Source organism: Argopecten irradians, chromosome 16 (assembly GCF_041381155.1).
Source record: "Argopecten irradians isolate NY chromosome 16, Ai_NY, whole genome shotgun sequence".
Lineage (NCBI taxonomy): Eukaryota > Metazoa > Mollusca > Bivalvia > Pectinida > Pectinidae > Argopecten > Argopecten irradians.
Window position 1 is genome coordinate 15,847,542 of NC_091149.1, and position 15,585 is coordinate 15,863,126.

Sequence of the window (15,585 nt, forward strand, 5' to 3'; positions counted from 1 at the left end):
TTTTCTCTTCTTCCTAACTGACTTTATCTTTCCTAATGCCTCCATTGAAACCGCTTTACATTTGGCATTGAGTTGAGCGATCGCCCCTGTGAGGAAGGATCTGGGTTCTGTCCCCTGGCCGAGACACACCAAAGTCTATAAAAGTGGTAGTTTCTGCTCCTGCTTAGCGCTCAGCAAACAGGGAGTGGGACGACTCTTTCGGCCGTTGTCAGTTTAATGTGACCGGGTGGGGTGTGTTGCTTGGTGTCTTCCGTGGCATGCTTCAGTAATATAGCACTATAAAAAGGGCAACAGTTCCACTATACAAGAGGACACAACACGAACATACCACAGTCTCCCTAAACACGCACGTCGCACTTCACACACTACACACTGCATACATGGGAGGCCGTCCTTACATTACTCTGGCTGGTAATAGGACGTTAAAATAATCAAGCAAACAAATCATTATTTCACGAAATTAAAGCGGGGAGGGGGGGGGAGTCAGTGACCACAATAATTGAACTGCGACAACTCATGTTATGATAACCTGTGTAACCAATCCAAACACCAAACTGATACGACTAGTACGACAATCTCAGCCATTCTGTCCAGTAACAATGACCAGTTGAAATCATTTTACATAGTATACCCGCGGTATGTTCATGACATATTTTGATGTTTATTTCATAAACTATCTACTTTATCTGTAGTAGAAATATAGTACCCGCTATAAGATGGTTTTTAATACACAGACTGCATGCACAATACACCCAACAAATATAATTCTGTTAATTTTGAATTTATTTACATCAACTACATCAAAAGGTATTATGGAAGAATGGCCGCAGTATGATAAGAGCCCAGAAGGAGAACTGGTAGCCAAAGAACCGAGCATACCAGTGTCTCCCACGGTACCACGAGAGACCGGTTCCCCTAGGTTAAAATTTCTGAGGGCGAACTGGACAATGAGACCCCCATCCGTTTACTAAAACCCATTATCACCACCAGCCCACCTCGGTCAAATATAACAAGGTGGACACCTCCCTCCAAGGTACCACGGAGGGAGGGGGGCCTGCGGTAACGACAGAAACCCCATTCTTTATGCCTGATAACCACCAGCCTGCTGTAAAGCAAAGCTGGTACGAGTACTTAGCCGGATGAGCCCATGTCCCTCTCTGTCTCCCTCTGGGCTCCACCCCCTCCCTTAATAACAACAGCGACATAACATATATAAATGGCCATGAAAGGCTTAATAATCATGTAAATGTTTCCCATAAAATTTCCCCAAATTAAAGCAAACAAATTAGTGGAACATTCCAATAGTCCAATTAAGAGCTTGCTATTTGTTGTGGAAAGGAATCCAACAGGTATAACATTGGACAATGTCCAATCAATAAGACAATCACACAGAATTATTTGTTTCTGATATAGTAGCATAATATCGAAAAATAATAAAACTTGGTTTAAATCAAACCTGGAATGTGACCATCCTAATCATATTAACACTGTTAAGACTCAAAATGTTCCATTAAGAACCAAAAACACAGGAGGCTGTATCGACAGTTCACATATCTCACACGCGTGTCCAGCCTGGGATTTTCACCATGGACAAGTGCACAATGATATTCTTTTGAGTCCGTAAGAATGTATACCGTGCAGAAATAGACCATGTACCTGTATCCCACTTCTGTGCTTGATCCGGTTTTCTAAACAAACAGTGTTTCCTGACATTCAAGACCTCTGAAATATACAAGACATCATGGCAGCATGAAAGTTCAAAATTAGGGAGGGAGGGTGGGTTTGATAAATTGTGTGCCTTGACGAATGGCTAACCGGAAGTTATAATCCAATAAAGGAGGGGCGCGCTCGATTGGTATCTCACCCTATTAAAGATACCCATTATCATTCTAAGTGGGGCGCGCTCGATTGGTATTTCGGCCTATTAAAGATACCTAGTACCTTCATTTATCACATCCTTATTGTTACCTATAAACTGTAAATAAAGCATTCGCTGGCATTAAACACGTTTATCTGTTATTTGATAAACGCTATTAAAATATGCAGCTTACTGTAAACCTGCCTATTTTAGCGGTAGTTTTGTTTTGCTGTCTTTAGCTTATATGAAAAAAATATTGAAATATTCTCAAAATTGATCGATATGAAAATATATTATATTTGTAGATATTACAGTGGCGAAATCATACTCGGATTTAACGTTTCCGTCTACCGAGACAATCGCGCGTCGTCACTTTTAGATCATGATGTCATTATTGCATGTGACGTCACAATATTGTTATATTTGTTTGGTTTTATTATTAACGTCCTACTAACTGCCAGGGTCATGTAAGGACTGCCATGTTTGTTGGTGGAGGGAAGCCGGAGTACGCGGAGAGAAACCATCGACAAGCGGTCAGTACCTGGCAAATGCCCCACATGGGATTCAAACCCGCATGCCAGAGGTGGTGGGCTTGTGTTGATATGTCGGGAGATCTTAACCACTCGGCCACCGCGGCCCATATTTAGTTATAACACGTGTGTCTTACGATATCCATGTCAAGTTCGTTTACATGACAGTTATATTATAAAAATAATTACAACATAGTACATTGATTGATTGGTAGAATTTTTGTTGAGAGTTTTCTAAACTTTGAAGCCAAAAGATAAAACATCACATTACATTGTGACGTTAAGATGTCAAAAATAAAAAAATCTCATTTATCTGTAACATTTTATTCAATAAATACACACAGTTTAATGTGACCGGCACATACAACATAAAATTTATAACAAATCAAATAACATCTCTTAATATCTGTGAGTTAAATCACAATCAGGCTTCCAGATGATATATGTTACACTGTAATTCGGAAATTGCAAAAAAAAGAAAGAAAAAGAATAATAAGTAAATTCTATATTCAATGTTTTGTATTGTACGTTATATTTACAAAAAAAACCCTATTAACTGTTTGTATTATTTTTGGCATATTTATTCATTTTTGTAAAGAGCACCAATATAACACGTCTTCTTTCAGAAAAACATGGACAGATTTCCGAAAACAAAAGTTACTGTATCATGAAAAGTATCTCATAAAATCAACCCATCATGCGCAAAAGTATTGTGCGCCACTTCATTTTGGCGTATTCAATATTTCGTGTCATCGTTTTTATTTTAATGATAATAGTGTATTCATACACAAGTATGTCCGTAATGCTAGGTTTACACTATGTTCCCGGCGACCACGGTATCCCCGTTTGCCCGAAACGTGGTGCGCCGTGGAATTTTGGCTATTTTTGCAACTGTATTCAAGTTGAGTTAGGTCTTGTGAAGTTCTGCCACGGTCTTTTACGGTTTACGTGGTGTACCGTGGATAAAGGGGAAAGTGCTGTTCCCGGAGGTTAAAGGAACACTACGGCTTTAGCTCGGTCTATCAAGGATACCACTACGTTCTCTCTAGGCCTGTTACGATCTGATGAGGTCTGCTACGTTTTACACGTTTTGATCGGACTCCAATACGTTTTTCACGGTCCGCCAAGGCTTACTAGGATGAAAGTCTGATGCCGGGCTTTTTGGAGCAACTGAAACAATATTTATTGCCGAAAATGTCATTTCAAACACGTTTTAATTACAAAATTTGTTAAAAGCATATTTGGTATAAATATATAATTATTATAGCCAAGTGTTTCTACGCAAATATTTTTTTCTGTACTCATTTAATCTGCCTTTTGCAATAATAGCTTTGGTGTAATTCGAGGGTTTGAATGTGTTTGATAATGACTATTCCTATTTATTAATACAAATAATTCAATGAAGTAGCAAATATGTAGCAGGCCAGGCAATGATACCCTTATCATATTTTGCTTGCAACGTAAGACCGTAATAAGACGTAACAAGCCGTATCACGTCGGACTTTCAACCGCAACAAGCCGTAAGATGCCTTGTCAGAACGCATCAAAACGGTTTTCATCCACCTTTGCTTGCCGTAAAAACCTTGACAAACCTGGACAAAACGGCACGAAACGTGCAGCCAATCTGCATCAACCGTGATCAAACGTAGAAAAAACGCAACAGAACGTCATAAAACTTGAAATCACCGTGAGATTCTGGGGAACGTGCTTGATGCCCGTTCCACCACGGACCGTCTTGAAGTTCTGTTACGGCATCGTACGCACTGTTACGTTTTATTACGTCAATCCCGTTTTATTACGTCCTGTGGCGTTCACCATCTGTACCGTGACTGCCGTGGCAAATTTTTTGACAGTTTAAAAATCTGGCACGGCATCCACGGTAATCACGATCGCTCACGTTTATCTATCACGTCCTTCTGCGTTGTCTCACGTTGTCTCTCGGTCACCACGTTTTGTCCACGGTGGCCTGAAACGGGGCTGCCGTGGCCGCCGGAAACATAGTATAAACCTAGCATAATAATTGATTTGTGCTCGAGCTCTATCCAGATACTACTTGTCTTACAGTATAAATTTAAACTTTTATCCTAATATCAATATCCACCAGTTACGCTCTTCTACTTTGCAATCCGAGGTATTATAAATACAGTCAATTATTCATTTTTTTTCGGAATAACCTTTCACGAATAACAAATTTATTTTGTGTATATTTGGAACGGAAACACCAACGTTTTGACACGTGAGAGTTATTTCTTCTACTTCACATAGTTGAAGAAAAAAATAATCAGGTTACTTTCTCTTACTCTGTACCTAATATTTCATTTTTTTCCTTTACCATCTATAAATTGTGAACAAGCAAAATGGAATACATTTGTAATAATGGATTTCTTATTAAAACAAGTCATAATAAACAATATTGTAGTAATGATATAATCAGGCAAATGCATCTCCGACCAGCAGAGATGCATAGTATTAAAACAAAATTAGATTTGAGACAGTATATGACTTTGACTTGCATATCATTATGTGATATCAACACATTATAAGTCATGTTTATTATCATAACCAATGTATTCTGTATTTGCATATTACAGAGTTATCTGCCCTTTCGGGTGGGTATTGATTGTTGCGTCATGTGTTTGCGAGCGTAACGTCATACTTTCCAGAGAAAACGACGTGAATTGCGCTCACAAAATAATGACGTAACAATGGATACCTACTCGCAAGGGAGCTAACTCTGTAATATGCAAAGACGGCATAGAACAAGAGGGGAAAATAGAAATTACTACACTAAAAACACTACTGTACCGACTGATCCAAAGAAGCATGCTCCGTCAGCCAAGTAACAGATTGCATATTAACACTATGTACAAGCCACACCGGCCAGCTGCTTTCATACAACATCTTTCTCGTTATATTATACAATTATTGTCACTTTTACACATTCATTCAATACAATCATATTTATATCATAAAATACTTAGTATGAATATTCTTATTTGGTAAATATAAAACAATTTTATACGAGTTAAATAGGTTAAATAAAAATATGACTAGACGTAGTTATGACGAACTTTGTGACCATCACTCTACTTTTGTCCCAAAAACATTGGAGTTAACGTTGTGAGACTCATTCTGTTTTTGTCTCCCCGATCCCCCCCCCCCAAAAAAAAAAAAAAAAAAAAAAAAAATCAAATTAAATAAAAATAAAACATATTTGTCTTGACACATCAACATTGTGTTATATTTTGTGATTGGCACAACAATTCCATTATTCAATCCACAATGTCAGGACATCTGATTTTGCACCAAACTTCTAAATCAATCCATCCTAAAATCAATGTGAATATCTTGTGTCAAAGTCCGTGTAAGGCTGGCGGTGTTTTTTATGGGTTTGGGTTTCGTTTGCGTTCCTTTCGTTTAGTTTCGTTTGCTTTTTCTTTCGTTTATTGTTTTTCGTTTGCGTTTGCGCTTTCGGATTCGTTTTCGTTCGTTTGCGTGCGTTTGCGTTTCGTCAACCGGATGTACTTTTTTTGTTTTGATTGGGAATTGTTAGTTGCGCATGCGCAAGCAAAAACTTAAAATGGAGTCAACTGCCGGTGTAGCACTAGACCTATTTCACTGTATGTTCCAAAACATTTGAAACTTTAATTATATAGAATATGTAACAGGGTGCAGGATTTCTAATAATTTACTGAAGTTACTGTACATTTAATTTGTACATGTACATGTACTAACATGTAGCTGTAGTCTGAAGCTTAACCGATCGAGCTGTAGGTATATGTCATCTTTTCCTAAAAATACGTGTTTATCAATATCACATTTACACTAGTACAAATGTAAAACAAATACGATATCTCTATATTTCATGAACTATTTTCGGTAACATTAAATTAATTTACGGACATATTTTACTTGGATTGTATATCAAGGACGTATATATCTACTTATGAATTCTAAGATACTCCATTACATTAAAATACGATCCGGTCAATTGAAACTAATAATATATCACGATCTAAATTTAATTTATACTCGTAGAAATACCCACTACCCGTTACGGTACAGTGAGACAGGTAACATCTGGACCGTAACTCAGGTAAGACACGTGTTATTTGCAGCCGTAGCCGCTAGGTGTGATCAGGTGACACTAATTAATTAACATATATAATAGCCCAGTCTCGATCATGGTCCGACGAGCTTCTAAAAGGTGAGTTATTTTAATTCATTTTATACCGTTCACGGTCCATAAGTGCAAGATACAACATGTCAAATACACTATTTATATTACAAAAGAGACTGATACATATACCATGGATTTTAAATTTTCAGCAAATGTCTCATCTTTGTCACTTTTCTCAAATACACTATTTATATTACAAAAGAGACTGATACATATACCATGGATATTAAATTTTCAGCAAATGTCTCATCTTTGTCACTTTTCTCAAATACACTATTTATATTACAAAAGAGACTGATACATATACCATGGATATTAAATTTTCAGCAAATGTCTCATCTTTGTCACTTTTCTTAAAAGCAAGATAGATAAATCAAGGATTTATAAGTGTGATCATCGAAGTCCTTGGTGTTGTTACTTGTAAATCCTTGTAATTCTTTAACGTTGTTAACACTTAACAATTTAACTTAAAAAAACAACACACTTGGTCTTCTGTATTACTATTTCTTAATATACTTTTGGCGTAAAACATCATAAAATGGACATTATAATAGAAAGTGATATTCATCATCAAGTAAGTTCATTTAAATCACAACATGTACAATAGGTTAATTTGTAAAATAAAATTATAACAAAAATTATCAATTGAATGTTTGTACAGTATACCATGTGTTGTATTACAGTAAAAAACATTGTAAATAACCTCTTGTCTATATGCCTCATTAATTCTATTCTGAATAATTTGAAATATGTACTGTAATTATAACATTCAGCGTTATTTGGATACCATATTCCTTCACAAAATGTGTTTGAATATGTACGAATGTGTTGGATGTGGCGCAGTGGTAGAAGGCGCCGCTCTGTTTGGCTAGGCGATTGGGTGTCGTAGATCGAGTTCGAGGCCCGGATAGGGCACGAGTCAATAAATTGTCATGCTTTGTTAAATTGTGTTTCTTTGATATTTAGCTGTAACTATATATACACTAATCCGGATCACTATAAAACCGTTGTGCGGATCGATTGCTATGATCACGTTTAATTCCGGTTTCGGCGATTTTTACCTTTCGTTTTTCGTTCTTCGTTCTTCGTTTTTAGTTTTCGTTCGTTTGCGTTTGGTTTTTCGTTTTCGTTTTTCGTTTCGAGTGCGTGTCGAGGGAACGTTACACCCATTAAGTACTGTAGGGTTGGCTTCATTTTCGACATGTAAGGCGTGGTTTGTATATACGCCAAGAACAGGGTACCATTTCTGTGCCGGAGGTGAGAGATGATTGGATGGAAACAGTGCAGGTAACTGCGCACGTCCATTTCGGACCTGGGGTGATGCCATGGGGCTCTGTTCAGATAAGCATGGGCTGCTGATGATGACAGGTGTCGGGGCTGCTGATCGTGACGGGAACTTGCCGTTATACATATCCTGAAAATAAATAACAAATTAGGATGCGTAATGCTACACCGACAATGTAACAATGAAAAATATCCATTTGTCATAAGGAAGTGTTTACGTAAGGCTAGATCAGCAGAACAAGTTTACCTATATGTTCAGAAAAATTACATTTCATAAAACAACTATCTTGAATTATTTTTGTTAAAAAACCACTGCATCAACGACTTGTCCTGATTCTTTACATTTGAAACCTATACTTAAATACACTTTTGGTATTTCACTTCTCTCACCCAAATCAACCAGGCTATTCATAATTTTACATATTTAGTGCTCTGAACTTGTTAGGTTTTGAGTAAATTGAAAACAATATGGCATACTTGTGCAGGTCTATTGTTTTCTCAACATATAACAGTCAGAAAAGTTCTTAAAACGAACTTACTTTCGCGTGGGATTTACTTTCGCGAATAAGGTTAATTCGCTAATGTTTATCTCCGCTAAATGTTAATTACTCCGATAACATTAAAATATATTTCAATTCAGTGTTTTCATCCATTAAATTGATATGGAACTGAAATAACAAAATGTAAAAGCCACGAAAAAAACTCGTTCACAGTAATTATAATACATTTACAGAAACCACATGACAATTGCTTTACCATTACAATTGCAAAACTATATTTGATAAATATTTTATAGCGTTTGAGCATTGTTTTAAGTAATTTCATAAAGAATGGACGGAACAGCATTTGCAGGCACGTCAAAATTGTGTGTGTCTACATTGCTTACAATTTGGTGAGAGGAGGGGAAATATTTAGCGACCAGACCGGGATTCCAACCCGGGACCTCCTAACACTAGCCAAATGTTTTACCACTGAGCTACATGTACTTGGTCATCAATGATCGACGCAATCCAAGCCCGCTACACTCCTCCCTTCTTTGCAAAGTCTTTGATCTCGGAGACATACCACCACAGTGGGTACTAGAGTTTGGCGACAATTTCGTAACAGGAGAGGAGAAAATGTACATTGTACTTACCGGTACGTAAGTTGGATTATCAACAACTGGGGATACTGAACCATTATGTGGACTATTCGTCTGTTTCTTCGTATAGATGAGACATATACAGACAGCGATGTGTATTATAATCAGTAAGCCTGCCACTCCTACTGCCGCGCCAATTATCAACATCTTCACGAGTTCGTCTGAAAACAAAATCACCGACATCATCAAAGTTGACGGATTTTTTAAATAAGAGCCGACCTAAAACGCAGTCGAGGATATTTACTGAGTTCCCCCTTATAAAATGATTGCATTTGAAGCTCATTTTGACTAAACAAGTTACAAAATCTGCTTATTGGAGCTGTTAACGTTATATTAACAAGATATATCCTTAATGGACATGAACAATTTAGTGCCGAACCAAAACAATAGAAACAAATTATTAGCTCACACCAGGTTTGGAAATGTTTGTCATATAAAGGAAAAACAATAAGGAATGTTAAATTTCCCAAATAATTGAACAGCAGCACGTTTCACGTTTACAGCTATGATATACCTCTGAGCTCTATGATGTATTAGTAGGGGTAAATAGAATTTTATGTTTATACAATAGCACCATTGTATACTTCTTATACAAATGTAAGAAAGCTGATTCGATATAAGAAAGTGGATCTTATATAAGAAATCGGATTTCCTATGAACCAGTGCATTCAATATGAAAAGGCAGATTATTTATGAGAAAGCGTATCCAATATGAGAAAGTGGATTCAAAATTAGAAATTGAATTGAATATAAGAAAGTGAATTAAATATAAGAAAGCGGATTCATTATGACAAAGTGAACTAAATCAGAGAAAGTGTATTAAATATGTCAAAGTGTATTCAATATGAGAACATGGATTAAATATGAGGATGTTTTTTATATTTTTTTTTTATTTTTCAAGACATTTTATAGTACATAACATAATACAAGATATACACATTCACTCCGACATACCATATACATTATACATGTCTATTAATTGCAATCATATGAAGTACATACATACATTCATACACCTATTACATAGATTTATACATACACACATACATTGTAAATCATATGTATAGTAGTTACATATTTCCTTATAAACATACATACTTACATGCATACATACATGTAGATACATATACAAGCATACTTACAAAGCGTACATGCACAGGTACATTTATGCATCTACACACTGTCGCAAGAATAACACAACGATGAATATGAATGAAAATGGCCAACCTAAAGTAGGCTGACTTAGAATTTATTAATATGTATATTTAACACAAAAAACAATATAATCAAAAATACATGGTACAAATTTCAAAAATATACATATTGAAAAAGGGGGCCAATGTGGGGTTACCAAAAAGCGCCCTTTAAAACACAAAAATTGAACTCAGCTTAAATATGGGAGGAAGAGGGTGGGTAATTTTTGTGAAAAAAGTCAGAATAAAAAGTCTTAAAATTTAGCCCTTCTCTTCAAAATCCAATATGGCTGACTGATAAGTGGGGCTCCAGCATCCCACCATGTAATTGACCAATCAGCGTGCGAGTTATGTGAAAAGGGGGGCGCCCGATTTACAAAGGGGAATAACTCTAACAAACGAATATTGCCAATTAAGGGAGATAACTCTAAACACTCAAGTACCAAAAATACGAAAATACTAGTACTCTTGCTGTGTGTTTAAGATGCATAAATTAAGCTAAACATTTAGCTGCCTTATATAGTGTCGAAGGTATATACATACATATATGACACACACACATACATACATACATACACACCCTAACATATGCACACACACACTTACACACCCTTGTATACCTTCACACACTCTTAACTCATACACAAAGGAAAGAAAATCATCATTTCTATTATCAACTATACATCAAACACTTAAATTTGGAGAGGGGGTGAGAAAAAGAGGGAAGAAAGAGAAAAAGAGAGAGAGAGAGAGAAATATGAGGATGTTGATTCAATATGAAAAAAACGGATTTTATATGGGGAAGTGGATTCAATATAAGAGAGTGGAATAAAGATACATGTAATAAGAAAGTGGATTCAATATAAAAAAATGGATTTATTATGAGAATTCGGTTTCAATATGAGAAAGACAATTATATGTAAGAAATTGAATTAAATATGAGAAAGAGTACATCTCCTTAATCTCACTTCGTAACACATAGAGGATCAGACAGCAAATTTCTGGCCACCTTTTTACTTTTACTTTTTGGTGTAATGTTTATAGTATAATAGTTGTACGTTCGTGGCGAGTCGGCTACAAACATGTATTAAAAACAATCTGCAAGCTCTGAGAATAATTCTATCCTATGTATTCTACCTGAAAAGTAATTTGATTGGATAATATAACAAGGTCATCGGAACATGCCCCTCAATCAGATGATATCAGATCATCTATAGAACGAAGTGAGAGTAAGTAATAGCGATATGTGTGTTAATCAAATCACGGGAGAAACATATCGTCGTATTATGTTGTTTCAAGAACTACTAACCTGACACTGTAGTTGATTGTGGTGTTGTAGAAACAGATGTAGTGGTATCGGATACAGTTGTAGTTGTGCTGTCTTTTATTGGTGTGCTAGTGATGGTTTCCTTTACGGTAGTTGGAGTGGTTCTTGGAGTGGTTCTTGGAGTGGTGGTGGTTGTTGTCTGCGTTATGGTCGTCACAGCACATGAACTACAGCAAATATCCAGATTTGCTTGGCTATAAAACGGACAGTCTTCGGCTTTACATTGCGAGCTTCTATCGCCATACTCACATCCTGTATGAAAACAATATCGTAAGTTCGCCTATTGTTGGCATTTCTGTTTTTCCTACACTAATGTGTTTTTCATGACATTGAGATTCACGTATAGTCTTTCAACTATTGTTTCAAAATTACAAGAAGTATTTCAAAGCGTTCAATTACATATACAGATGTACTTTTAGTTTTTACCTGGAACTCCGGTGTAGAGAGCGCCACATGTGTTACAGCAGTAACTGTACCATCCTGTACTGTTACAATTATACTGATTGAGCGCAACCACGCTTGCGCATGTGTGACCGGAAGATACTATTCCCTCTTGATCTCCGAATGGACAAGTGTCTGTCAAACATAAATAGTATTTAGATTATAGTTATCATGTATGTAAAGATTATACAATTGTATACTGAATTCAATAAAACAAAGGGAGATAACCCTAATATTACAATACATACATTATAGATGGATGTTTATTGAAAATAAAAAAATACGACTTGATGAAACTAAAGATGGCGTCTAAATGTGAATAAAATACGAGTGTTTCAATATAACTAAGTTCAAGAAATATGTTTTTAAGCACAATATACGCACCGGGGAAATTAGAATATATTACAAATTAGATGTAACCATATGTAGTTAGTGGATGGAAGTAGTCGTTATATCATCTTACTTACCAGAAACGCTCGGAGCGGAAGTGTTGGATACGCATGCTCCACTCATACACCACTGGAAAACAAATCACCGTGTAATTAAAATTATTTTAGAGAACAGGGGGATTTTCCTTCTAATTTCAACGACATCATATTTCTATAGTTTTACAACGAAATAATTATTTTATCACATAATTCGCCTGATGTCCAGTGATTTCGACCAGGTAATATTTGTATAAGCAGAAGTAATTTCCATTGCCTGTGCCGAGCAAGGAATCAATTGTGACGCCATGACAGAAACAATAAAATGACCTCAGAAAAATAACGTGACATCAGGATTTCGAGAACAGCGGGACAAAATATCTGCCTCCGCTGAAATTTTGCAGTATTTAATTATTAAATTCCTGTCTCGAACTCATCTCGAAGTTTTAATAAATCTCGATATTTTAGATCCTATATAGAACATGATTTATGGTGTCAATAGGATGATGGGATGTACATTGGGATATCAAACTTCAAATCATCAGATCTGTACCTTTTTATTCCCACATGATGTGCCGTAAGCGGGGACGTGCTCGGAGCAGAAATTGGTGCCATCCGCCTTGGAACAGTACATCCTGCTACATATACTGGAGTAATCCTGGTAGTAAAACCCCTGTGGAATTCAAAATTATATATCATCTATCTTGGTACATGGTAAACAAAAACACAAAAACAAAATCAGCTTAGAGAAGAATATTGATATTGATTCTGACTTTGAAGCATTATTGTCACAATTTTTTTAAATTTCGTATTGCTAAGGGAAAAGGTACATGTAAATCAGAAAGATTTAGTATAATGTAATAACTGTTTGTTTGTTTGTTTTTTTTTTTTTTTTGTTTTTTTTGTTTTTTTTATAGCTAATTTTATGTACTGACACATAAAGAAGTAATTGTGTACAATTTAAGTAGGAGTTATTCCCCTTTGCTTGACTGTCCCTTATTTGGGGTACCGTATGATGTCACCTTTTTGTAAAAGAATCTGATTGGCTAAGCCATCAGCCCTTCATCTAAGAAAAAATTTTCACGGGCGCCATATTGGCATACATTTTGTGCAACATTTTATTGATAATAACTCAACAAATTGCCAAAAACCCACCCTTTGTATACCCGCCCAATTTTTTATTATTTTAGTTCCTCTTTGAGATTTTTTCATATTTTTGGGCCCTGTTCTATCGAACCCCCACCTTAATATCAATATTGAGATGTTCTAGATTATGTTATGTTTCATAATCTTTTAACATAATTCTATAAAACTGAATTATGTGTCAATTTGTTTGCATAGTCTCAATTTGTTTGCATAATATTTGTTTAATTATTTTGATATGAGTTTTATATAATTTTATAATAAATATGTCACCTTATGGTGGCCTTTTTCAATTCATTTAACTCTTTGATTTCTGTATGTGGAGTGTGCATAAATGTTATTTACAAAACGAAGTATAATTTCATTCAATACAAATATTTTATGTAATTTTAGTATGGGCAGACTTAATAAAAGTAGAATTGAAGTCACTTTATTAGGTGTATTTACCCTGCACATATACGAGTTATCTCCCACTATTCGTCGACATTGTTCATCTGCGTCATAGATTTGACCCGGAATTTGTTGGTCATACGGGGTCAAGGCCGTTGCGTTAAAGTTCGTGCTTAACGATGCTAAGCAGTTTTGTCCAGCACTGAAATAAACATTAAGTATGTATATGGAAGGTTAAACGTGACTGCGTGGAATACTGAAACCATTTTAAAGCATTGAAGAAATGTACAAAGTCTAGAACTGGCTTCAATTTCTCGAAACAAATAAAGCCGACGTAGGTCAAAAAGGTCAGTCAATTCCTTGTATTACTTTAAGATGCTTCACCGCTGACATATTGTAATTTTTTACGATCAAAATCAAGAGCAGACGAATTAGTATGTTTCTTCAGTTACAAAGGTTACTTATGTTAAACCATTACCATCATTAAAAACTTTTAGTTTCCTACTTCGTATTTTAAACTATAAAACTATAACAAATAATTATTTGATTCCCGAGAAAAGTCCATGGCAATATACCCTGTATGGAATGAAGTAATAATTGCGCAGCCACTACACGGAAAACAATTCATTTTATATTATTTTTGTATTAATTAGACATACATTTACATGAATTAACATCAATTGTTGTTCAAATGATGAGTATCGTTTTATGCTCTGTCGGCGATTGAGCATCTTTGACTTATTTTTAAATTAAATCTATGTTTACTTAAAGATGCTCCACCACTGACAAATGGTAGCTTTTCTCTATCAAAACAGGAGCAGACGAAAAAGTTACTTAGTTTACAATACAACCATTGAAAAGTTTGAGCTTTTTATAATTTAATTAATTAATTGCATCCCGAAAAAAATTCCTTGGTACTACATCCTATGTGGAATGAAGTACTGATTACGCATGCACCAAAGGCAAAATTAATTATTTTATATTATGTTTTATGTTAATTAGATACATGCATGCACGATTAAATTCCAATTATTGTTCAAATGATGAATATAATATATGCTCTGTCGGCGGTGGAGCATATTTAGGTTTGTGTCGATAACATTACATGTACCTAAGTAAGGGCCCTGTGGGACCCGTGATTGATATAGATAATTTCTTTCCGACAGGAAACATGTATTAACTTTGACTGACATGTAACATCAACATTAGAATACAAAAACATTGTTTTACATTTGTACTTACAAATTCAATAGATTTATTTGATTTTGGAAGCTGCTGACACTACAAGTAGAGAATTTCCATGGATTCGTAGCCGTATCTCCGGTCTGAATAGTGCTGGTTGCTGCCATGATGTAGCCACCCTCAAAAGGACACGCGTTTCCAACACCATCATGGTCGGCACTCAAACTAAAAAGAACGAAATTGGTTATAACAATGATTGTATGATATAATTGGCAGCTTCTCTTATCAGGTCCACAATTTAGTGTAAAGGCAATCTTAGTTATTTTTACGTACTTTGAGGCATCTGAAGAATACACGCTATCCATTAGTGTTTACGTGCTAATTGGTAATGACTAACGTCAATAAATTGAAAATAATGAAGAAATGTACAAAATCTGGTGTAAAGGCAATTTTACTTATTTTTATATATAAACTGAGAAATATGAGGGATA

The 15,585-nt window shown here is 35.5% G+C and overlaps 1 protein-coding gene across 1 annotated transcript in view; it reads right to left on the minus strand.

The window, feature by feature from the left end:
* Nucleotides 1-478: 478 nt before the first annotated feature.
* The window catches only part of LOC138310332 (A disintegrin and metalloproteinase with thrombospondin motifs 6-like), a 30,120-nt gene continuing 15,013 nt past the window's right edge, over nucleotides 479-15,585 (minus strand). Inside the window, exons 11-18 of the mRNA XM_069251500.1 lie at nucleotides 15,155-15,319; nucleotides 13,970-14,114; nucleotides 12,933-13,052; nucleotides 12,422-12,473; nucleotides 11,940-12,089; nucleotides 11,496-11,765; nucleotides 8,988-9,154; nucleotides 479-7,982 (exon numbers count right to left, since the gene is read on the minus strand). Of these exons, the coding sequence (XP_069107601.1) occupies nucleotides 7,626-7,982; nucleotides 8,988-9,154; nucleotides 11,496-11,765; nucleotides 11,940-12,089; nucleotides 12,422-12,473; nucleotides 12,933-13,052; nucleotides 13,970-14,114; nucleotides 15,155-15,319 (1,426 nt within the window). The 3' untranslated portion in view covers nucleotides 479-7,625. The remainder of the gene's footprint in view (nucleotides 7,983-8,987; nucleotides 9,155-11,495; nucleotides 11,766-11,939; nucleotides 12,090-12,421; nucleotides 12,474-12,932; nucleotides 13,053-13,969; nucleotides 14,115-15,154; nucleotides 15,320-15,585) is intronic.